The sequence below is a fragment of the Grammomys surdaster genome, unplaced genomic scaffold, assembly GCF_004785775.1.
Source record: "Grammomys surdaster isolate TR1022 unplaced genomic scaffold, NIH_TR_1.0 187, whole genome shotgun sequence".
Classification (NCBI taxonomy): Eukaryota; Metazoa; Chordata; class Mammalia; order Rodentia; family Muridae; genus Grammomys; species Grammomys surdaster.
The window spans coordinates 6,042,569-6,066,418 of NW_021604632.1; the positions used below are offsets into that span (position 1 = coordinate 6,042,569).

General features: G+C 45.4%; 1 protein-coding gene across 1 annotated transcript in view; it reads right to left on the reverse strand.

Annotated features, from left to right (window-relative positions):
- The window catches only part of Pkd1l3 (polycystin 1 like 3, transient receptor potential channel interacting), a 56,839-nt gene that overhangs the window by 1,499 nt on the left and 31,490 nt on the right, over window positions 1-23,850 (reverse strand). Inside the window, exons 19-34 of the mRNA XM_028768487.1 lie at window positions 23,619-23,815; window positions 23,009-23,208; window positions 22,360-22,540; window positions 21,573-21,765; window positions 21,259-21,493; window positions 19,601-19,700; window positions 15,129-15,266; window positions 14,497-14,682; window positions 9,659-9,968; window positions 8,159-8,292; window positions 6,016-6,140; window positions 5,086-5,246; window positions 3,584-3,794; window positions 3,144-3,245; window positions 972-1,103; window positions 229-332 (exon numbers count right to left, since the gene is read on the reverse strand). Coding sequence (XP_028624320.1) covers window positions 229-332; window positions 972-1,103; window positions 3,144-3,245; window positions 3,584-3,794; window positions 5,086-5,246; window positions 6,016-6,140; window positions 8,159-8,292; window positions 9,659-9,968; window positions 14,497-14,682; window positions 15,129-15,266; window positions 19,601-19,700; window positions 21,259-21,493; window positions 21,573-21,765; window positions 22,360-22,540; window positions 23,009-23,208; window positions 23,619-23,815 — 2,709 coding nt within the window. The remainder of the gene's footprint in view (window positions 1-228; window positions 333-971; window positions 1,104-3,143; window positions 3,246-3,583; window positions 3,795-5,085; window positions 5,247-6,015; window positions 6,141-8,158; window positions 8,293-9,658; window positions 9,969-14,496; window positions 14,683-15,128; window positions 15,267-19,600; window positions 19,701-21,258; window positions 21,494-21,572; window positions 21,766-22,359; window positions 22,541-23,008; window positions 23,209-23,618; window positions 23,816-23,850) is intronic.

The following is a 23,850-nucleotide window of genomic DNA, read 5'->3' on the forward strand; positions in this document are numbered from 1 at the left end:
GAGTGGTGAGCATTCTGTTACCTGCTGGGTGGCAGTAGAGCTGTTTGGTGCTGTGTTCTTAGTGTATCATTATCCTTAATACTCTGCTGATATCCACCAGCAAGAATATGGAGGAGACAAGTAGACTTTGATTCTCCACTCATACACAGTGTGATAATAGAGTGAAATGTAAGCTATGCTAGGCAGGAACGAAAGCAAGAGTTCATCTTAAGACACTAAGGTCAATACCCAGTGTTGTCAGCATGTTTCTCAGATGAAAGATTCTGGTGCTGGCGGATTCCTAACAGACTTGAGAGCTTCTGTAGTAACATATCTGTCAGTGTAGCTTCTTTCTGAGTAGTTGAAGACAAAAAGAAGAGTAAGTGAACTGAAATTGTGACAGTACCAAGGATACCCCTCCAAACAACCCCACAAATACATAGTAGATAGTAAAGGTACTGAGTCTTTAATGGCTTACTGTCAGATGTCGCGAATATCTACTGAATGGTTGAAGACCAGCTGTTTACTTATGGTTACAGAATATAGTGTCTTCTTGGCAACTTTTTTTTTTTTTTTTATAGAAAAGTAGTTAAGATGACTAAAGAGAATGTGCTGACCCTGTGCATTATGTCAGTTTGTAATATCGTGGGGTCTTACTTTGTAACCCAGGTTGGCCTTGAAGTCCTATCTCCACTTCCAAATGATTACTGGTGTGTGCCACTATGCCTGTATTCTTAAAGCAGCAGTTCTCAACCTGTGGGTTGCGACCCCTATTGGGGGATATCAAACAACCCATTCACCGGGTTGCCTAAGGCCATCAGAAAACAGACATTTACATTCTGATTCATAACAGTAGCAAAATTACAGTTACAAAGTAACAATGAAAATAATTTTATGGTTGGGGGTCACCACAGCATGAGGAACTGTATTAAAGGGTCACAGTGTTAGGAAGGCTGGAAAGCGGCGTTACACTTTCCAGTTCAGTTACTTACCTCACAGGCCTTCCTTTCTTTTCCAAAGACAATGAGAATGGCAGAAACAAAAAGATTAATGATCACAAGTCCCATCAGGATGATATTACTGAGAATCAGAAACGAGCCCAGGATCGGGTATAGAGCAATAACCTGGGAAGACAGTAAGCTCTCAGAGTTAGCATTACAAACTGCTAAGATCTGGGATTCATTTCTAAACGTTTGAATCTGATAAATCTAGGGAGAGAAAGATCCTAAGGAAAACACTTTTAAGTGGATATAACATGAATAAGGATATTAGAATTTGAATTCTCAGCTTTTACAAGAAAAACAGGTAAGTAACAGAATTGTGATTCAAATCCCAGCTAAGTTGTGAAAACTGAAAACATCTGTCTAAACACGAAAGCTTGGGGTAGCAAGCATGTGGAAAGAATAAATGCATACCAGAAGGGATCATATAACCTGCCTGCCATTCGGGAAGCTTCTCTGGACACAAGAGTCTTCCAGTAAAAGTTAAGAAAAACTGGCTTAAAAAAAAAAAAAAAAAAGCCGGGCGGTGGTAGTACACACCTTTAATCCCAGCACTTGGGAGGCAGAGGCAGGAGGATTTCTGAGTTCGGGGCAAGCCTGGTCTACAGAGTGAGTTCCAGGACAGCCAGGACTACACAGAGAAACCCTGTCTTGAAAAACCAAAAAAAAAAAAAAAGGAAAGAGAAGAAAAACTGGCTTTTGACTGGAGTAGCTGTGGTAGGGTTTGTGCAAAGCTTTGGAAATGGGGGCACTGACTTAATGTCTTTCCCCACCACTTTCTTGTAAGGTCTGAGTACTGATAGTTAAGTTCTTTTCACTTGTCTACATAGAACTTTGTAAATTCAGGTCTTACTAGGATGGTTTCTATACTTAGCCTTGTGAGGTGTTCTTTTTAACAAATGGACACACACACACAACACACTTTGGTTTTGGCCCATTCATTGTTGCTACTAGCCTGTTAACCAGTGACTCACCCCCTTGTGAAAGCAGCTACAACCATAACAGTATAGCAAATAGCTGTTTCTTCCTTTCTCGAGAAGAAAACCACTGATTAACCTATGTAATCAGTAACCTTTGAGTCATGGGTGTGTTAGCTAGTTTCATATCTGAGAGGAGGGAACTTCAACTGAGAAAATGCCTCTATAATATTGGGCTGTAGGTAAACCTATACTGTAGTGTTTTCATAATTAGTGGTTGACATGGGAGGGCCCAGTTTGTGGGTGGTACCGCCCTGGGCAGGTGGTCCTGGGTTCTACAAGAAAGCAGACTGAGCAGAGCCATGAGGAAAAGCTGGTAAGCAGCATTTCACCGTGGCCTCTGCCATCAGCTCCTGCCTCCATATGTAAGCCAAATAAACCCTTTCCTTCCTACTTGCTTTTTGTTCATGGTGTTTGATAACAGCAATAGAAACCCTAAAAATAATGGGCCATCAAAGTGATTAATTGTACAAGTGCTGCCAGTTCCATCAAGTTCCTAGTCACACAACCCTTTCAATGTTAGGACCCAAATACTCATAAAATGTATAGTTGAAGTTTCCCCTCACTTTAATTTTGCATAAAATTATACTTATGGTACTCTATGACTTTTTAAAAATATATATTAATGTTCTAACCAGTGTACCTAATTGAGACCTAATTTTTTGTGTGAAGTTCTTTGTCCTGTATGTAACATGGGCAGACGGGTTTGTGTGGGCCGGGGAGGAGTAAACCTTAGGGGTTTGTTAACTGTAAATAGAACTAACGCAATTCTTCCTGGCATGTGTTTGCTCGCTTCCCTTACACGTGGGCCATGGAGAGCATCGGCAGCAGCTCGTGCTGTTCTGGCCAGGTGTCCTTTGGCAGCAGGGTGAGGATATGGGGGAAGAGGAGGTGAGGAAGAGGATGAGGAAGAGGTGGGGAAGAGGAGGTGAGCACAGGTGCTTAGGAAGCAATAGATGAGCAGTGCAGAGTCATGCACAGGCGTTCCTTTGAGACAAGGGAAAGGGATGTAGTTCTCTCCTTAGCCTGTGCAATAGGAGGCTGCATGTTAAGCAACCCCACCCCACCCCACCCCACCCAACCCCACCCCACCCCACCCCACCACACTGGTAAAGCTGCTAGGCCAAACATCAACCTGAAAGGAAACTGACTAGGCTGCTTCTACCTTCCTGCAAACTTAGCTTACCTCTTTGTGCTTAGAAATTCCCATCAAGAGGCCAACAACAGTCACTATAGACCTGAAGAAACTCCGGTAGTCAGAGATGCTCCATCCAAACAGCAGGTTGAACTGAACGGGAGAAAGGCCAGTCAGTGGTAGCCAATCTCATTTCTGCCCTGAGGAACTTGATATGGCCAACAGAAGCAATGGGAATTCCTTGTGGCTATCCAAGTTACCATGACTACAAAATTTGATCACTGTGCTACATCTGATCTTTTTGTCTGTATCTTAGAGATGTGATAACACATCTGGGTTTAAGACGTGAAATATGGAACGGGACTAAACCCAGCTTTCCTATCTGACTCAAAAAACCCAGTGTTAACCTGTTGGTTTTCTGAACAGTGACCTTTCCTGAGGGAACAGACAGGACTCAGCCCGTGGGGAAGGTGCTGGGCTTTGGGGCTTACGGTCATGGCGTAGCTGCTGAGCAGGAGTGTGATGATCAGTAGAAAGCCCAGCACCTCATCCCAGGCCTTGGTCAGTGTCTTGTTGATGACCTGTAACTGGGCATGATGTCGCAGTAGGTCCCACACCCGAACAGTTGCAAACAGAAGCAGGAAGCCCATGAGGTGAGTGACCGCGGAGTTCACTCTCAGTGCCTCGTAGAAACTGATGAACCTGTCAGCAAGGAATGCTGCATGACGGTTACTCAGCACGGGGAGCTGCCCTCACTCGTCAGTGGCCTCGCTAGGGCTTCCTCCGCAAGCTAGCAGCCGAACTGCTACATCAGACACCCACTGCATCGAAACTGCTTTCTAGCATGGCCAGAAACACTATGAAAACACAGACAGGCCCCGTCGTGACTAGGGGCCATCCTGGCAGCCTTTCAGAGCAGCTCCTAGCTGATGTCTTTCCCTCAGATCCTAGAAATGGGGACCACCCTCCATGGTTGTTTGAGCCGAAATCTCTCACTCAAAAGGAGAGTTACCCTAAGGAGATATGTCATTGTCATGGCTTGTTTTTTAGTACCCCGTGTTCTCTGACAGAGACACGAGTGAGCGGTCATAGTCATACTGAGAGTTATAAAAGGTGAGAGATTTACCCCAAGGTTCCATTTTGTTGTGTGAAGTACATTGCATGTCACAGCAATCAGTTAACTTGGAGAGACTCCTGTAGCAATAAGCAATTTGGTGAGCCCAGATCCTCTGTTGGTAAGGACCTACGCCAGTGGCTCTCAACCCGTGGGTCGCGACACCTTTGGCAACCCGCTATATCTCCAAAAATATTTATGATTCATAACAATATTAATACAGTAATAAAGTAGCAATGAAATGATTGGGGTCACCACAGCATGAACGGTGATAAAGGGTTGCAGCATTAGGAAGGTTGAGAACCGCTGAACTAGGCAGTGCCACACAGCAGCCTGGAGCTCAGCTGCCTGCCATAGCCCCTTGGGCTACACAGACCCACTAGCCCAGTGTAGACAGTTCAAGAGAGACCTACCTAGGACCGTGCTTTGGGAAAGTTTTAGATCTCAAGCCCCTAGCTTTGGAAATACTTGCTCTAAAAGTATTCAGCAGCCCTGATACGGGTGATAGAAAAAAAAAAAGCATGAAAACTTCATATTGGTGAGTGTGTCTTGTGCTGGGTTTGTATCCTTTTAAAGGACAATAATTTGACTTGTCTCAGGTTTAATTGCTTACAAAGTAGCCCCAATTCCAAGTCCTTGCTCTGAAACGTAAATGCATTATCTTCCATATAGATGCTTGAGCACCACAGAGCCTTTCGGCAGGGCTAGGACAAATGCCTTAGTCAGCTGATCTTCCTGCCATGGTCCTGAGTCCAAGTTCTAGTTTAACCTGTGTTTTACAAATGCAGCAGATCTGGTGGGGAATGGAAGAGAAGGAAGGACGGGGATCAGGGAGTCTTTGGCATGAGGTTAGGTATGCCCGCAACTCAGGTCCCTCACCTGTCCCGGTCATGGCGGTACTGCTGCATGTTTTTGTGAAGTAGAGAGATGCTCTGCGCATGGAGTCCCAAGATGCTGAAGCTAATGAGGGTGATGCTTGTGTCCAGAATGTTTCTTTTCCTAGTGAAGAATGCCAACCTCTGCCGCTTCAGCCGACAGCCCTGAGCAAAGACAGCATAGTCACCACTTGTCTGGATGACGCTAAGAAAACAGTCTGACCCGCTGGGACTTCGGTAGCACATGGGCCGTGGACATGGGACTGTCCTGTGGTGTCTCACACCGCTAAAAGGAAAGTTGGTTGCTAATAAAATTTTACTAGATATAATCATGCTTGGAGATTTTAAAACTATGGCATACACTTAATTTATAAGCTTTAAATTATTCATTGTTTATCAAGCTTGACAATAAAATACAGTTTACAATAATTCTTGGTTTTTTTTTTTCAGTGCTTTTTGCCCGGCATACTTTCTTGACATTACTATATATAAGGGTTAAGAAACCATATAAGAGGGCTAGAGAGATGGCTCAGTGGTTAAGAGCACTGTTTGTTCTTACAGAGGACTTGAGTTCAAGTCCCTACACCCACATGGTAATTGGCAAACATTTGTAACTAGTTCCAGAGGAATTACCAGCTGAAGTCTATGGGTATGTGGTACACATACATACAGGCAGGCAAACCTCGAATACACATAGATAAATCTTAAAATAAAGAAACTATGTGAAATATTGTGTATTAAGAACCAACTCAATTCTTTGAACATGCCAGAACTGAGTAAGCTATTCTACTTGGAAGCCATCAGTCAGCCTCTGAATCCAGGCCTTGGAAAAAGGACCAAAATATCAACTGTATGTGTAGTGCTGTGTCATGATGAAGCCCTCCAGAGAGGGTTTGTCTGTTGGCTGTGCATATATCTGACATGTTCACTTTACCTGGATGAAGGCGTAGTAACAGACGAGAAGGTAGTAGGCGACTTGTGAGATAATCCAGGCAAAGCCCCTCTCTGATGGGTGAAGGGAAGTTAAACTGTCCAGTTGCAGGGAGGTGAAGAAAGTCCCTGAGAGGAAGAACACCTGCAGTCAAGATTCTAAGCTTTTGTCCTTTTCATAAAACAAAACAACCCAGCTGCTCTGTGTCATCAACTTCAAACACTTCGGTCTCCCTGTTCTACTTCGTATTTCCTGTAGAAATACCCAGAACATTAGATGAGTCAGTAAGCTACTAGGAAAATGTCCATCTCACTAAAGCTGGCAGAGCAGGACCTCAGCTGGAGGGACAAGCATTGGCTTCACACCTGTAACAGGTGTTCCTCTGCTCAACTTAGAACGGCTGCAGACATCAAAATAAAAGTACTGATGTCCCAAGAATGCTGGATGCTTATGTGAAGATGGGTTACAAGGTTTCAGATGCAACCTTAAAGGATAGGAGAAGGTGCAGATTTATGGTTTTGTTTTTTTGTTTTTGTTTTTTTGGGTTTTTTATTTGGGTTTTCTAGACAGGGTTTCTCTGTGTAGTCCTGGCTGTCCTGGAACACACTCTGTAGACCAGGCTGGCCTCGAACTCAGAAATCCGCCTGCCTCTGCCTCCCAAGTGCTGGGACTAAAGGTGTGTGCCACCACCGCCTGGCTTCAGATTTATGGTTTTATAGACTTTTCATAATTTTGTGAAAGGTTTTGTGAATTCTAACCCTGAAACACTGGAACAGAGATGTACCCCTGGAAACAGAAAGAACATTTAGGAACTAAGTTTTCTTACTTTGTACAGCTAAATCTCAAGTTTTAAGTGCCCCCTTTACCTTTGTCTTTGATAGTTAAACAAGACTCTAAGAACCCCAGGAAGCTCTCAGGGGCATTTAGAGCAGTGGTTCTCAGCCTGTGGTTTGAGACCCTTTGGGTATCACATATCAGATATTTAAATTATGATTCATGACAGTAGCAAGTTACAGTTATGAAACGGCCATGGAATAATTTTATGGTTCGGGGTCACCTCAACACAAGGAGCCGTACTAAAGGGTCACAGCATTAAGAAGGCTGAGAACCACTGAGTTCAGAGAGCAGGTAGAAGCTGCTTGCTCTGCTGGTCTGGGAGGGAAATGCTCCCCAATTAATAGCAATACACAGTGGTTAAGGGGAGAATACCTGTCAGTCAGTCCTACGGTAAAGAGCAGGAAGAAGGGAGTTAGATCAATGCAGACTTCCCGAAAAGGAACGTACCAGTTAGCACCTAATCATCTGTGAGATGCCCCTCTGACAAAGATCACAGTTGTCATTGAGTACCCTGGCAATGCTATGACAATGGCAAAGGCTCAATGATGAAGACAAAGAAAGCAGTGGGAGATGGATGCTGGGGCCATGTGTGAGGTGTGCACATGCCACAGCCATGTGAATACAAAAGCTAAATCCTCTTCATAGAAAAAGTAACACTTAAAACCAAAAATCTGAGTGGTTGGGGCCTCCCAAGGGCTGGCTGGGAAGTCAGACATATTGTCTATTGGAAAATGGGAACAATTGCTATTAAAATACATATCTCTGCAGAAAAAAAAAACCCAAAAATCCATGAATGAATAAACAAAACATTTGAAAGTCTGGTGTAGTGATCCATGCTTTTAATCTCAGCACTCAGGAGGCAGGGAGGAGAGATCTCTGTGAGTACAAGGCCAGCCTAGTCTACATAGCAAGTTCTTGAGATCCAGGACTATGCAGAGAGATCCTGTCTCAAAAAATTTTTTTAAAAATATAATAAATATTTAATATCAGATGAAACTAAAAGTAGCATCTGGGGAGTGGGAAGTAAAAAGGCTGTTGAACTATTTGATTTAAAAAAAAAATCATACTTCTGGGTCTGATTCAACTCCCAGCCCCACATGGCAGATCACAACTGTTTGTAACTCCAGTTCCAGGATCTAACATCCTTACACAGGTATGTATGCAGGCAAAACACCAATACACATAGAAAAATAAAAAGCCATACTCCTGAGTACTCAATTAAGTTTACTTGGATGAATGGTGTATGATCAGTAAAGGCTGCCTTGCCCTGAGGCAGCCAGTGGCAGAGCAAGAGAGAAGGGCTACGTACCCACACCACTGGATTCCAAGACAAGGGTCACCACACAGAGCAGATTCACGTTAGCATTGAAGACGGTGAATTCCACAAAGAGGGCTTTTGTGCAGTGGTCCAGCCAGCGCCTCTGCTCCAGATGCTGCAGAGCCCTGGAGACACAGGGAAGCAGAGCCGTTCAATAACGCAGTGGAGAACAGCACCACTCTGTCACAGACCACACGAGGAGCCTCATCCCTTGATCTGGTGTTCCTATAAAAGACTTCATGACTAGTCACTCCCAAAGTCACATGGTGATAACGTGGATAGTTAACTAAGAAGCAAGACACTCACAACAAGGGTAGAGACCAAGGAAACTGTATTTGCCATTTAATCTGTGAGGCAGGACTTGTTTATAAACCCTGTCCACTACTATTTGAAACATTAAATCTCCAAACTGAAGAGTATCCTATCGGGTACTCAGAGTTGAAAGCGGTATAAACATAATTATTTGATTGACCTTGTCTTTGAGTAGTTCCTTGCTGCTATAACTTTGAAACCAGTTTTGTTTTAAATTGTTATTGTATTTATTGGGGGGGGGTGTGCCACAGTGAGTATGTGGAGGTCAGAGGATGACTTCAAGGGGTCAGTTATGTATCATGTGGGTCCAAGAGTCATCATGATCTCGGGGCCTCCGACATGACGGCTAGGACCTTTACCTGCTGAGCCAGCTCAGAAGACAATTTAGACCTTTTTGTTCACGATAACAAAGACCATCAGGATTTGTGTATTAACCTATTCTGCAAACTCCTAACAACTTAGTTTGGGCATCCAGACTGATGTCCATATCATGGCTTACAAAGGGTAATGTTTCCTTTTTTTTTGGTTTTTTGAGACAGGGTTTCTCTGTGTAGCCCTGGCTGTCCTGGAACTCACTCTGTAGACCAGGCTGGCCTCAAACTCAGAAATCCGCCTGCCTCTGCCTAGTGTTTCCATTTATATTTGAAGATCACCGTGTGTCTAAGATTCACCTAAGTTCAACTACCCCTAGAATTGAAATTAAAAATCTCTTTCCAGATTAAAAAAAGTCTTTTGTTTTTGACAAAAACAAAACATAATCTGTAACTTGGAGTTGACCAAGAAATTTCTAAATTTAAAGATGCAGTTCCAGGGGCTGGAGAGATGGCTCAGTGGTTAAGAATACTGGCTGCTCTTCCAGAGGTCCTCCTGGATTTGATTCCTAGCACCCACATGGCAGCTTGGAACTGTCTGTAACTCCTGTCTCGGGGGATCCACCCCAACACCCTTCTGGCCTCTGAGAGCACTAAACACATGTAAACAGATATGAAATGCAAGTAAAACACCCATACGAACCAATGAATAATTTAAAAAAGGGGGAGGAGTGTTATTTCTTTAGAGTGTAAAGAAGTGTGTATGAGTACCAGGGCCAGTACAGAAGCACCACAGCTGATGGACTCTCAGTTGGGCCCAGTTCCTGGCTGTCCTGTGATGGGTCCCTTGCCCAGGGCACACACTCACCTGGCTGCAGCACTGGAGTTTCTTCCGAGCCTTACGACATAGCCTCCTCCTGAGTAAGTGGCTAACTCCCCTGGGATGGGATAGCCTCCCAGAGACTCCTGACTCTGATGATGCCAGATACTGTCTGCATTTGTGATGTTTGTATCCGGGGGCACCCAGCCAGATCCATAGTTCTCTTTGTCCTCCTGATGTTGGGGATACGACTTCATTTGTTCGTGGGGAGACACTGGGAAGAGTATGTCATTAGGAGTGCGGATCTGGCGGAGCAAAACGTTGCCCAGAAGGAAGGAGTTCCCGTCAGTAATAAATCCTAGGGAGAAAACAAACAATACAACAAACAATAAGACAACTGTCTGGTTGCTGACTGACTGAGGCAGCCCGGGTACACTTTATCAGCAGTTCTGAAAACATTCAGAGACATGAACCAACTCAAGCAGACAAAAGAGGTGTAAGACCAACTGGAACTGTGTGATAATTTATAAACGACATGTATTATCTAGATAAAGTAATAGGATCAGTAGGAAAACAATTAAGTTAAAAACGCCAACTTAGGGTCACTGGGCACAAAATAATAGTGTACATCTAATAATAGTGTAATACTACTTACAACAGGTGCAGAAATAAAGTATCTCATTTAAAGAGCAACACTGAAGAACTTAACAAAAAAAAAACAACCCACATCCATTTACCCGTTCATTCTTTCTTTCAACAACACACCTTCTGTGTTGACATGAGCCAAGCCATGTTTAGGTGTCAGGAACAAACAGATACAGGGGCATTCCTGCCCAAGACCACACTCGTGAGGAACAAGGACCGGCAATACGCAAGGTAGGAAGTGGTGCTTTGTGAACTAAGGGGTGCTGATAAGGAAGGTTTCTCTGATGGTTTGGCATTGAGGGACCCTAGTAGAGTCAGAAGTGTCATGTGGATGCCAGACGGGAACAGCAGGTTCCAAGACCCCAAGGTGACGGCGTGATTGGTGCATTTAATGCCACAGGAGCTCAAGTGGCTGTAATACAGCTGATGAGGGTCCTAGGGGAAGAGAGGAAGTGACAGACGTAGCTAAGGGCTGCACGGAGCAGGTCAGCTTGGGGGGAGGGATTTGACATTTTATTCTAAATGTCCCTGTTGGATTTTGAACAGGGGACTCAGTTTTATAATTTAAAAACATGGAAGAGATGAAGAATGAAAGGAGGTTTGCTTTTATGAAAGCGGAAAATGCTGCTTGGTTTAGTTCTAACTCACATCGCTCCCCCCCATCCCCTCCCCCAAGGTAGCCGCAAAGCCTTTCACTGTTCCAGAGCCCTTTGCATAGATTGGAAATGCTTCTACCGTGTGGTTGGGGCTGTAGGCAACTCTGGTCCTTTACTGATACCATAAGAACAATCTGGAAACATTTTTTTTTTACCCAGTGCAGGTGACTGGCCACAGACCTACAAACCAAGCCCTTGTTTCTTTTTTGCTTCGTTTTGAGATAGTTTCACTATGTAGCCCAGGCTGACTTCTCCTTCCTAACTGCTGGATTTCAGACATTATGAACTGTCACATCCACTTGGTGATACTTAGACTGTTTTACTTGGTTGTGTGTTTTGCCTTCGTGTATGTATGCATATTACATGCATGTCTGGAGCCCAAGTTCAGAAGAGGGTCTCGGATCTCCTGGGACTGGGGTTATAGACAGTGTGAGCCACCACACTGGTGCTGGGAATTGAACTTGAGTCCTTTGCAAGAGCAACGAGAGCTCTTAACTGATGAGTCAACTTTCCAGGCCTGGAAATAATCTTTTTTTTTAAAATTATTATTTCCATTTTGTGTGCATTGGTGTTTTGCCTGCATGTATGTCTGTGTGAAGGTGTCAGATCTTGGAGTTATAGACAGTTATGAGCTGGGTGGGTGCTAGGATTTGAATCCAGGTCCTCGGAAAGAGGAGTCATGATGCCCTCAGCCGCTTAGCCATCTCTCCATCCCTGGCATTACCTTTTAAAAATTAAAAGTGTAGGGTGCTGGAGGGATAGTCCAACTGTTAAGGGAATGTACTACTCTTCCAGAAGATCCAGTCTGGTCCTCAGCACCCAAGTTGAGTGATACCTGTACACATGTGGTACATACATACATACATACATACATACACAAAAATAAACATAAAAAATCTGTATATGGGGGCTAGAAAAATGGTTCGATGATAAAGAGTAGTTTCTGCTTTTCCAGAGGACTTGGGTTTCAACTCCCAGCACCCACATGGTGGCCCACAACTACCTGTACCTCCAGTTCCAGGGGATCCAACCCTCCCCCCGACACCCACGGACTCCTGCCTATACATACAGTACTTGTACATTCATACAGGCAGAATACACACATGGTATCAAAAATAAGTTAAACAACGTGTACATACTCTCAACTAGCAAATCTCTTCCAAGAAATTTCTCAGCTACATTTGCCCATGTGTGAGGTAGGTATTAACAGTCTTAGCTGATTATAGAAGCGTCTATACGGCAGACCTCTGTATAGGAAATGGATAAAATGGAGTAGAGTTGGCCTCATATATACTGGTGGGGACACTCCCAGGTAAACTGGAGCAGAAGCCAAATTCATGACACTGCTTGTAGCTTGCCATCATTTACTGTCACTCGGTTGTTTTCCTACAAATGTCCCTACAATGGTGCATGAGAAAATGCAAAGGTCAGCTGGGTTTGATCTGGCTGCAGCTCTGTGGGCTTCCCAAGGATCGGTTCCCCGAACATCTTCGCAGGCTTAGTTCTGACTGTTCTCCCAAAGGTCAGGTCAATGGCTGGAGCAGAAGAGCCGCACGGTGAGACTGAGCTGGAGCCATTTTGAAAACAATGATTTTTTTTTTTTAAAGAGTAGGTAAACCATGTTACCTACTCACATTCACATACACACACACCCACACCCATGTACACACACACACACACACACACACACACACACTGGTTTTTTGAAGCAGGGTTTTTCTGCCTGCCTGTCTGTCTGGAACAGACAGGACTAGCTCTGGTTGTCCTGGAACTCACTCTGTAGACCAGTCTGGCCTTGAACTCAGAGATCCACCTACCTCTGCCTCCTGCGCTTTGGGACTAAAGGCGTGTGCTACCACGCCTGATCTGCTAGTGTCATTTTAACTGCTTTTGACCCCATGCCTATTTGACTATTGTTCTTTCTTAGAACAAGATCTTGCCTAGTAGCCCAGGCTGGCCAGGATCCTGCCTCTACCTCCTGAGTGCCAGGATTATTAACACCATCTGTGGTGTGCTCTTTCCCTTCATCCTGAGGTCTGTTGCATTTGTCAGTGTGTCCGTCTGGGTAGCTGCTGTCAGTTCAATAGCTCAATAGCAAAGCTTCATGTCGCCACTGCTGACAGGCAGCGCTAACTCTGTCAGTACTCTGTGCCGGGGACTGTTCTGAGCACTCAGATCTGTGGTACAGGGCAAGGCCGAGGATGCTTGAGAAGCCCGAGACGCCTACCCGGGATTACATGCTGGTAAGTGGGCGTGAGTCTGAGCAGGCTGTCCATCTTCTCTACGCCGTGGTGCTATACTACAGCCAAGGAGCCCAATCCTACAATGGCCTCCACTTTTGCCATCCTGGGTTCTGATCATTTTGTCAATATTTTATTCAGCTCAGAGTAATGTATCACAAATAGAATGTTCTCTGGGCCTCAAAACTGTTATCCAAAATTGTACTTTAAAAAAAAAAATGTCACCGTGCCATGAGTAGGAGTTGCCTTCTGTAAGAGTGTTCACACACCAAGTGCACTCTGGGGAAGCTGGAAGTATGCTAAGATGAACATCCTGTTAGTATTCTGTCTAAACTCCACCTCCACAGTTATCTGGCAACACCCAGCTATGCTCCACCCCATAGTTACCTGGCAATAGCCAGTAGGCCTGCCCACTATAAAAGGGGCTGCTTACCTCCTCCTCTCTCTCTTGTTGTCTTGCTCTCTTGCCTCTAGCTTCTCTCTGTCCCCTCGCCCTTGCCCCCTTCCCTTCCTCCTCTCTCCACGTGCTCATGGCCGGCCTCTACTTCTCTTTCTCCACCATCTTCTTCAGTTTCTCTCCCCCCACCTTTGCCCTCTTCCCTACCCCCCCTCCTCCCCACCCCGGGTAGAACCGTCTGGTCTGCTGTTATCTGTTCTAAACTGCGCGCGAAGTCGAACACATACGGCTTCAGATTCTCCTCAGGAACACAGAATCTCACCATGAAGCTACCAACCCTCAGGTAAAAGGAAGAAATGATTCCCAGAACTCAGCTCCTCATCAGGACACAGTTATGTCACAGCCAAGCTGGACGACCTAGACCTACCGGAGAAAACAGTGACCACGTGTCTGAGGGGAGAGCGGACTAAGCACTTACGCCTGCTGCAGGGCAAAGCGTGGCAGAGCCTTGTTCAGTGAGGTTCTTTAAAGACACAGAGCCCGTTATGAGCATTTTTAAAATGAGGGCTGTAGATGTTCAGTGTATGTTTGTGGGACTAAGCTGGGCCAGCGCACAGAAGAGTTGGATACACAGTCACGTAAAGATCGGTTTTATTAGAGCCCGATCCCATGCGCCATGTGTGGCTGAGTCCCAGGGACCCTGCAGCTACTCTGTGTGCTTTAAGTGACACATTTCTCATCCCTGTGACCTGGACCAGAGGAATCAGACCATGGGTCACCACGAGTCGCTACCTGAACCTTCTGGGATGGAATCCCAGGACTTTGGACTGTCCACAGAGGTGTGGTCATATCAAGAAGCTGGCTGACCTTTCTCTAGTTTTCCATGGGTTGTAGAAGGGCTCTCAGGAGGACTAACTCTCCTCCCTTCTGCCCCAGAATTGTCCTTACCTCTGTAATCCCCGTATAGGTTAGGAAGGAGGGTGTGGTTGGCCCAGGGGTAGAAATCCTTTATGGCTTTGATTTCTGAGAAACGGTGAGAAAACCTCTTCCAGATAGCACGGTGGAGGAAAAATCGACTGGGGTCCCTTGCAGAGTAGACGGTAGTCATCAGCAGGGTCAGGAAGAGGATTTGTACTGGTTTACAACAACAACAACAAAGATTCATATTCAAGTGGTTATCTTCCAACTCGGAACCCTTTTTACTTCCCTTATGCTCATTCACCCCTGCAGGCCAGAACCAGTCAAAAGGAAGCTGGGATGTAGTGGTGTATACTTTAAATCCCAGCACTCAGGAACCAGAGGCACGTAGATTTCTGAGTGTGAGGCTAGCCTGGTCTATAGAGTGAGTTCCAGGACAGCCTGGGATATACAGTGAAACTGTCTTGAAAAAGCCAAAACCCAACGAACCAAAAATATAGTCGAAGTGGGCAATTTCAAATAGTTCAAACCAATGTGTGCGCATGCCCCACCCCACTTGAATTGTTAGAATTCCAAATTTCATTTTAAAAGACACCTTTTCTCCCTTCCCTGTTTTCTGTCTTACTCTACCCCACCCTTCCCACTCCACCGCCCCGTCATACCCAGGGTACCACCAGTCAGTCTGAAGAGCTGCTTTTTCCAGGCTTTCTGTGTGTGCTTGGCTAGGTTGTTCATTGCTGGGGCAGTGTAGATGGGATTGTTCTTGTCTCTCAACCCAGGCGCCGATGAAGGACACTTTGCTGTCAGATATTGAAATACAGGCTAAACAAATGTTAGATTTCATGACATGCTAACTAACCGTTGAGCATCTACTGCAGGCGTTTCCTGGTGAACGCTGGAGCAGATAAGATGCTCTCTAAGTAGCACCTCTCTGTCTAGGGAAGAAGGCCTGGATTTTTCTTTTTAAAATTCCAATCCATGCAGGTGGTACCCCCTTTCATCCCAGAACTTGGGAGGCAGAGGCAGGCAGACTTCTGTGAGTCTGAGGCTAGCCTGGTCTACAGAGAGAGTTTCAGGGTAGCCAGGGATACACAGAGAAACCCTGTCTCGGGAAAAAACAAACAAACAAACAGAACATCACCAATGAAAAATTCCAACCCATTGGAAACCAAACTTATAAAAGACAATATAAATCAGTTTCCAGAAAAGTTAAATCTAAGTATGGTGCTTGTCTACCACCTGTGAACCTCGGTGCCATAACACACAGCCCAGGAGTGCTCTCTCTCTCACTCCTCCTCCCTCTCCCTTTTCCTGAAAATGTCTCTGTCTTACTCAGGGTCTCTCTTGCTGTGATGAAAGTGCCATAACTAAACAGCAAGTTGGGGAGGAAAGGGTTTATTTAGCGTACACTTCCAGATCATGGTCCATCACTGAAGGAAGTCAGGACAGGAACTCAAGCAGGGCAGGGACCTGGAGGCAGGAGCTGATGCAGAGGCCATGGAGGGGTTCGGCTTCTTGGCTTACTCAGCATGCCTACTTTTAGAACTCAGGACTACCAGCCCAGGGATGGCCCCACCCACCATGGGCTGGGCCCTTCCTCATTGATCACTAATTGAGAAAACGTCTTCCTTATAGCTGTGTCTCATGGAGGCATTTCCTCAACTGAGGCTCCTTTCTTCCTGATGACTAGCTTATGTCTAGTTGACACACAAAACCAGCCAGTACAACCAAGCCCTTGTCAACTCGCCACACAAACACATTATGATTAAGCTACAACCTTTCCTTTCTTATTTATCCCCAAGATCACATACATTAGAACCAAAAACCTTAAAAGACACACAGTCTTTACAAATTCAAGCACATTAAAATTTTGGTCCCTCCTAGGCTCTCTGCACAGACTTAACAGTTGTGTAGCTGGGTCCTGATGTGGGAACAGGGGCTGTCTCTGACTGCACTGACTGAATTGGATGCCTTTCTCCTAACTGGGCTCCCTTGTTTGGTCTCAATAGAAGAAGATGCACCTAGTCTTACTGCAACTTGATATGCTAAGGCTGGTTGGTAATCATGAGAAGCCTTCCCTTTTCTAGGGAGAAGCCGGGGAGGATCGGAGCAGAGGTGGAGGAGGTGAAGGAGAGGGACTGGCAGGAGAGGAGGGAGAGGGGATGCTGCCATCAGGGTGTAAAGTAAATTATTAATAAAAAAATGTAAAAAAAAATTCTGGTCCCTTTAAAATATCCAAGCTCTTTTCAAGTCCAGAGTCTTTTCATTGCGGGCTCCAGAAAAATACTTTCTCACTTAAAGAGAGAAAAGGAGTCGTTTACTTCAGGGCACAGTCGCAGTCAAATCAAAGCAAAACCAAAATCCAACTGTCTAATGTCTGAGATCCACTTATCTTCTGGGCTCCTCCAAAGAGCTTGAGTCACATCTCCGGCTCTGCCCTCTACAGCACACACAGCTTGTCTTCTAAGCTCAGGCTGGCTCTACTCCACTGCTGCTGCTGTTCTTGGTGGTCATCCCATGGTACTGGCATCTCCCAAATGTTGGGATCTTCTGCGGCACCTGGGGTGCACTTCACCAATAGCCTCTCCTGGGCTTCCTTTACAGTGCCAAGGCTCAACTTCTTTGTATGACCACTTCAGTTCTGGGCCTCCCACTGCCACTGAGGCTGCACCTTTACCGATGGCCTCTCCTGGCCTCTCACAGGGCCAAGCCTCAGCTGCTCTCCATGACTCCTTCAAGCCTTCAAAACCAGTACCACCTGGGTGACTCTTGAACTATCAAATTTGCCTGCCAACACTAGATACAACCTCAACCAGTTCTGGAACACAGCTTCTCTGTGCTCTTTAAAAACATTTGCCAGATTTCACTTCAGTGATGCTGGTCTCTTCTTAATCACTGCTAATTTCTTAGCTCCAGCTAACCAGCATCAATTGTCCCAGTAATGTAAATGTTTCACTTCAGTAGTTCTGGTATCTTGCTAATCACAGCTGATTCTTCAGCCCCAGCTGACCGGAAACACAGAATCTTACATCAAAATAGCAAATAGCCTTGATAAGAGTCTTAAATCTTCTCTCTGAAAGTTCACAAGCCAGGCCTCCATCTGCTTCTGCACTGTTCTCACATTCTTATCCTCCAAGCTCCCACAGAAGATCCAACTGAGCTCTCAACACTCAATGATTTTTCCATAGTCCAAAGTCCAAAGTCCTTCCATAATCCTTCCCAAAACATGGTCAGGTCTGTCACAGCAATACCCCACTACACTGGTTCCAACTTGTCTTAGTCAGGGTTTCTATTGCTGCAATGAAACATCACAACCAAAGAGCCAGCTGGGGGAGGAAAGGGTTAATTCTGCTTACACTGTCACATCACAGTTCATCACCAAAGGAAGTCAGGACAGGAACTCCAACAGGGCTGGAACCTGGAGGCAAGAGCTGATGCAGAGACCATGGAGAAGTGCTGCTTGCTGGCTCACTTCATATGGCTTTCTCAGCCTGCTTTATTATAGAACCCAGGACCACCAGCCTAGGGATAGTACCACCCACAATGGGCTGGGCCCTTCCCACATTGATCACTAATTGAGAAAATGCCTTACATCCGAGGCAGAGATCATAAATGTGAGGCCAACCTTCCAGATGCTCAGATTACAGACATACGCTAGCACAACACAACAACAAGAATCTTTTCAGTGCTGGGAATCCAATGCAGTGTCTCACACGCACCAGACAAGTGCTCTACCACTCAGTACATCCCTAGCCTTTTCATTTAAAGAATTAGATTCAATGGACGTACACTAATTTGCTGCATGCGTCTATCTTAAACTAGAGACCGGGGATTCAATGTTGTTCTCAAGTTCAACACAAGAAGAAATCATCTGGGCTTCTATACGATGCAAATTCTGGCAGAAGGTCCAACACAGAACATTGCCGAAGGATCCAGGAAGTGACAATGGTTTGGTTTAAAGACTATACCGAGCAGAAGAATGTGGAGATTCATAAGCAAAACAAGAGGTGAGAGGTAGGGCAGGGAAAGAGACGGAGAGAGGGGAAGTGACAGAAATCACATGCATGCACGCACGAGTGCCATGAGATCACTGGAGAATAAACAAAGTTTCCCCAAGGAAAGTTGGAGATGCCTTTGCAGAGAAATGGGAATTTGGCTTTTCTCTGCAGTGCTGGGAGCCACAGCTTAAGGCCTTTCATATGCCAGTAAACACTCTGGCCTCAACTACACCCCATGCTACCTTTGTTTTGAAGGGCAGGTCATAGAATTTCAGATGCAGGGACAAGAACTTGGAAAAAGAAGTCAGTTCACATAAAGGGAATAGTTCAAATGCACAAGAAATTAAATAAGGACAAGAAAGACACTTCCGAGTGAGATTGTTAATTCTTAAGACCCCACTAAGATTGGAGTGCTTAGCTCTTAGCATGTCCACTGGTAGGTTTAAAGAAGTGATTGGTAGTTCTATGTCCATCACATACTCCATTTTGCTATTACCCCTTCCTTCCCTCAGAGAGGCGACCCTTTCCTGAGCTTTAGAGATTATTCCCATTCCTTTCTTCAGAGTTTACAGATAAACTTATAGGGGATACGCACGCATATGTCTTCGAGCCAACACATGTATAACACTGTGCTAACATTTTTGCACCCTGCACCTTTTGGCTCAACGCTATGTTTGCAATATTCCTCCATGGGCTGTGAGTAGTTTCGGGTCTGTTTTCTTTCCAGGCTGGACCCCCTCAGGCTTGGGGACTGGATGTAGGGAATAAGGACACTTAGGATCATGCTAACAAGTGTGGATTGTTGGGTAATGCCACTTGACTGAAATGAGAATGAATATACACAAGTGTAGGCTTGTGGGACAGCCAGACAGCTCAGTCCTGGAGATGACAGGCGGTACAAATACCATCTGGGGCTCAGAGGGAGGACAGATGGAGCCAAGCACAGAAGCACTGAGAGGGTGCACTGGCTTCCAGAGGAATAGATGAGTTTGGGACACTGGGCTCCTGGGCAGAGAAGGAAGAGAAGTCTCCCAGGTGACCTGGTCTCTGACTGAGTACGTCGGATCGCAGAGGCAGCACGAACTGTTGCTTTGCTCTTTGTAAAATTAAACAGTATCTGGAACTATTTGAATTACCCCAAAGTGCTACAATTCTCCTGGCGTGTTGTTCCTTGTCTTTGTTAAGCCATGGCATGTGGTTCGCCATCAGGGAGAACAGCAATGTCAGGAAGATCACCTGGAGACAAGAGTCAGGGGAACTCCAATGAACAAGTGTTGTGGGCCCCAGAAGATGACGTCATACGTGCAGGCGAGGGGCGGGGACTAACTGCCCGTCCCATTTATTTACATGTTTATGTTAGCTTGTGGCCATGGCACCCATGAGGCAATCGGGGTGACTTCTCTCCTTCTACGTAGGGTCCAGGGATCACATTCAGTTCCTTTGCAGCTGAATGACCTGACCAGGTTCTTGTGTGGGTTTTCCATGTTAAGAAACTGTCAACTTAGGTGTCATAACGATTTTATATTTGAAAAGTTTAATTTTTAGAGACATACAGACAAATTTTAGAGATATCCAGAAAAAGGTCATGTGAACTTTGGATTTTTTTTTTCCAAAATAGATGAAGGAATATTAACCATCATTGGTGATTTTTGATGTTGGGTAACAGAACTTGAGAATTCACTAGGCTACTTTTCTATACTTGGGTGTGTTTTGACCTTTCCTTAATTAAACATTTAAAAGTCTTTATGTTTCTTAACTTTCTTAAGGGCTTATTTTATACCACTTGCATGCCTGGTACCCGCAAAGGTCAGAAAGAAGTTATCACATTGAGGAATTAGGGATGCCCGTGACCCACCCTGTGGGAGCTGGGAATCAAACATGGGTCCTTTGCAAGAGCAATGAGTGCTCTTAACTTGTGAGCCATCTTTCTAGCTCCATTTTTTTTTTTTGAGACAGGGTTTCTCTGTGTAGCCCTGGTTGTCCTGGAATTCACTCTGTAGACCAGGCTGGCCTCAAACTCAGAAATCCACCTGCCTCTGCCTCCCAACCATTTATGTTTCTTAAAAAGTGGCTTGTCATTGTTTTTTTTCAAAAAGTTATTGTCACTATTCTAGTTATTATGAGCAGTAATATTACCATTGTGTGTGTGTGTGTATGTATGTGTGTGTTGGGTGTTGTGGAAATCATAGGACAACTTCATGGAGTTGTTTCCTATTTTCTTCCTTCCTTCCTCCCTCCCTCCCTTCCTTCCTTCCTTTCTTCCTTCCTTCCTTCCTTCCTTCCTTCCTTCCTTCCGTTTCTTTCTTTCTTTTAAAGATTTATCTATTTTTTATATGAGTACACCATAGCTGTCTTCAGACACACCAGAAGAGAGCATCAGATCCCATTACAGATGGTTGTGAGCCACCATGTGATTGTTGGGAATTGAACTCAGGACCTCTGGAAGAGTAGCCAGTGCTCTTAACCTCTGAGCATCTCTCCAGCCCTGTTTCCTATTTTTATGTGGGTTGTTGGATCAAACTTAAGTAGACTTGAGGTCAGACAGCAAGTGCCCTAACCTGAGCTATCTCACCAGCCAGTGTTTGATTTTTTTTTTTTAAAAATCCCTATCTTCAATTTTTTTCTGCCGTATGTATGCTAATCGATTAGCTGCTAGATTATTTTCTGTCATTCCTCCGAATATATCTCTAACAAATATCACTCTGCCTGGTGATTTATTTGCTAATTGTCAAAACATTTGGCCTCGGTTTCTCCCTTCCTCCTGCTGTAACGGCTGGTCTCATTAGTCACGTACCTTTATCGGCTGGCTGATAAAGATGTCTTGTAGTATCGACAGCATCATTGAAATAACCCAGCTGGTGGCTTGGTCTTTGTTCAGCTCCAAGCTATAGAGTGTTATAAAAAAGGCTGAAGCCAGGCTGATGACACCAAGAAGGAGCCAACAGCTGTACTTCAACCACCTGAACAGGCAAAACGACATGGGCTTCTTCCCTTCTTCTGGGCTTAGGATGGGGAAACAGGTTGAATGCCTGGAGAATAGAAGTTGAAATTATCTCCCGCTGACACGGGGAGAGGCTCAGAAAGTTGACAGGTAGCAACAGTGCTTACTTGCATGGCCCTGGCTCCCTGGGAAGGGTCTGTGTCTCCAGGAGTTCCCGGAGGTTTTGAAGTTGGCTGACTGCTTCTGAGAAGTCATGAGGCTGGCGATCCTGAGCAGCACCAAGAGCATCTAAGTGCGATTTCAGTCTCTGCAGAACTTGGAGAAGGTAGCGGCACAAATGGTAATGATTTTCAGACACCCCTGTGGATTTATTTCAGGTTGGCATGTTCACGAATGGGAGGTTTCAATGAGTAGAGATCGGTGATGGAGGAGAACAGTTTATTAGGTAACAGGAAAGCTAATATCTCCCGGTACCCATGGAGACAGGCTCCGGCACCCACAGCACTGTTCCCTCCTGAGAGTGCAGACGTACATCACTGCTGTACCGTCCTAAACTTGGACCTCGACACTTTCAACACCTTACTGAGTTTTCCCACCAGAGCTGCGGCACATGCACCCTAGACTAGCAAGGGCCCAAGCCGCTTTCAAAATCCACAAGTCCTGCCACCTCTCCACTCGAGGGAAGAAAATGATGACACATCAGACTTCGGCTGATGGAGTGGGGGGGGGTCTGACTACTTTTACGTTTTTACAGTTAGTACTCTAAGTTTTATCGCCAGGATGTGAGGATCTCAAGAGACCGAAGCTATAATATCAAGGTTGAAAGGTTAATGAAATCAGCTAAGCATGAATTGCCTTGGGCTGAAAGGCAAAAACCAAGTCAGAACATGAGATAAGTGCGGGGGGGGGTGCAGAGGTGAAGCTACAGGAGTGACCGAAATTGCCGGACTTTACCGTCTTCCCAGTGGGACTGTGTCTGCTGGTGACAGCCTTGATCTTCTAGGTGAGAGTAAATGAGGCCTGATAAAAGCTTCACCAGCTTGTTAATGTCACAAGAACTCCACAAAGACTGTTCACACTCCGAGAGCAGATGTGTACTTCTCCTGAGCAGAAATCCCACAGTTTCCTTTAATTCCTGGGTAAGGAACCGAGTTGAGAGACTTCAGTCTGTCTTGCGTCAGCTCAGCACTGGGCACAATTACAGACAGAGGCTGCTTTTTGTACTCAGGGGCATATGCTTAGTGTAAAGAAAGTCAATGCTTCATTTTAAATTTTTTTTTTTGTCAGAGAAGAGTCACCCCACAGTGCCTCTTCAAAACCATTTCTATGAGAGATGACAAAATGAGAGGGACAGTTTGTTAAGACATCAAAAACTAAAACAGTTCTGGGGTAGTACACATCACTCCACTCAGTCTCTAGAACAGTTTATAACCTTGGAAGAAAGCTAAGACTATAACTGATCACATCTCAGTGGACAGGAATTAGGGGAAAGACATCAAAGGGACCAGGATGCTGTTCGCCTCCCAAGAAATCTCCCATGATTCATTCCCACATCACAGAAGGGGGGGAGTTACTTTACATATAACAAAGTTACCGAGCTTACCTTGACCACCTGTATAAGAGATGGGGCCTCACAAACCAGAGCTGAGGGGCAGGCAGCCTGGCTGAGAGGAAGCGGGGGCAGAGCTTCTGGTGGCTGAATCAACTGGAAGAGCCGCCCAAAGACGAGATGGATAGGGACGAGGATGATGGAGGTCTGGATGCTGACAAGCAGCTCTGACAAGGTCACAGCAAATTTACCTACTGAAGGAAAGCCGTGGCATTAACTTTCTCTGGTCTGGGTTAGAGCTACTTATGGAGGAATTTCTCTGGGGTTAGAAAGTGTCCCACGGTAGCTAAGATCCTGCTAGGTTCCTAAGAGGACGAGAGCACCCAGAGAAGGTGCTGACAATGGATGGGAAACTAAGGCACACTGTGACTCGGTTTCTAAGCCTTGATGCAGGCACACTGTGACTCAGTTTCTAAGCCTTGAAGTAAGGACAGAAACACAGGCAGAGCGTCACTCACTGCGGACAGCACACACCAGGGCTCGCACACACCAGGGCTTGCACACACTGCAGACAGCATACACCTGGGCTCACACACACTGCGGACAGCACATGCCAGGGCTTGCACACCACACTGCGGACACACACACCAGGGCTCACACATACATTGTTCTCCCCTCTTGGTAGTGGTGCCACCCATCTTCCAGAACATGACATTGATGATCATGTCACAGAGCAGTAGTGTCATACAGCAGGAGAGTCGCTGGACTCTTGTAAACTGGTTCCAGGGATGTCGAGTTGCAACCGAGAGCCACAGATAATCCTGGGTGAATTTTTCTACGATCGTGGAGGAGAACAGGTGTCTGGAATGAGAAATTAAATGGCAGAAGACATAAAT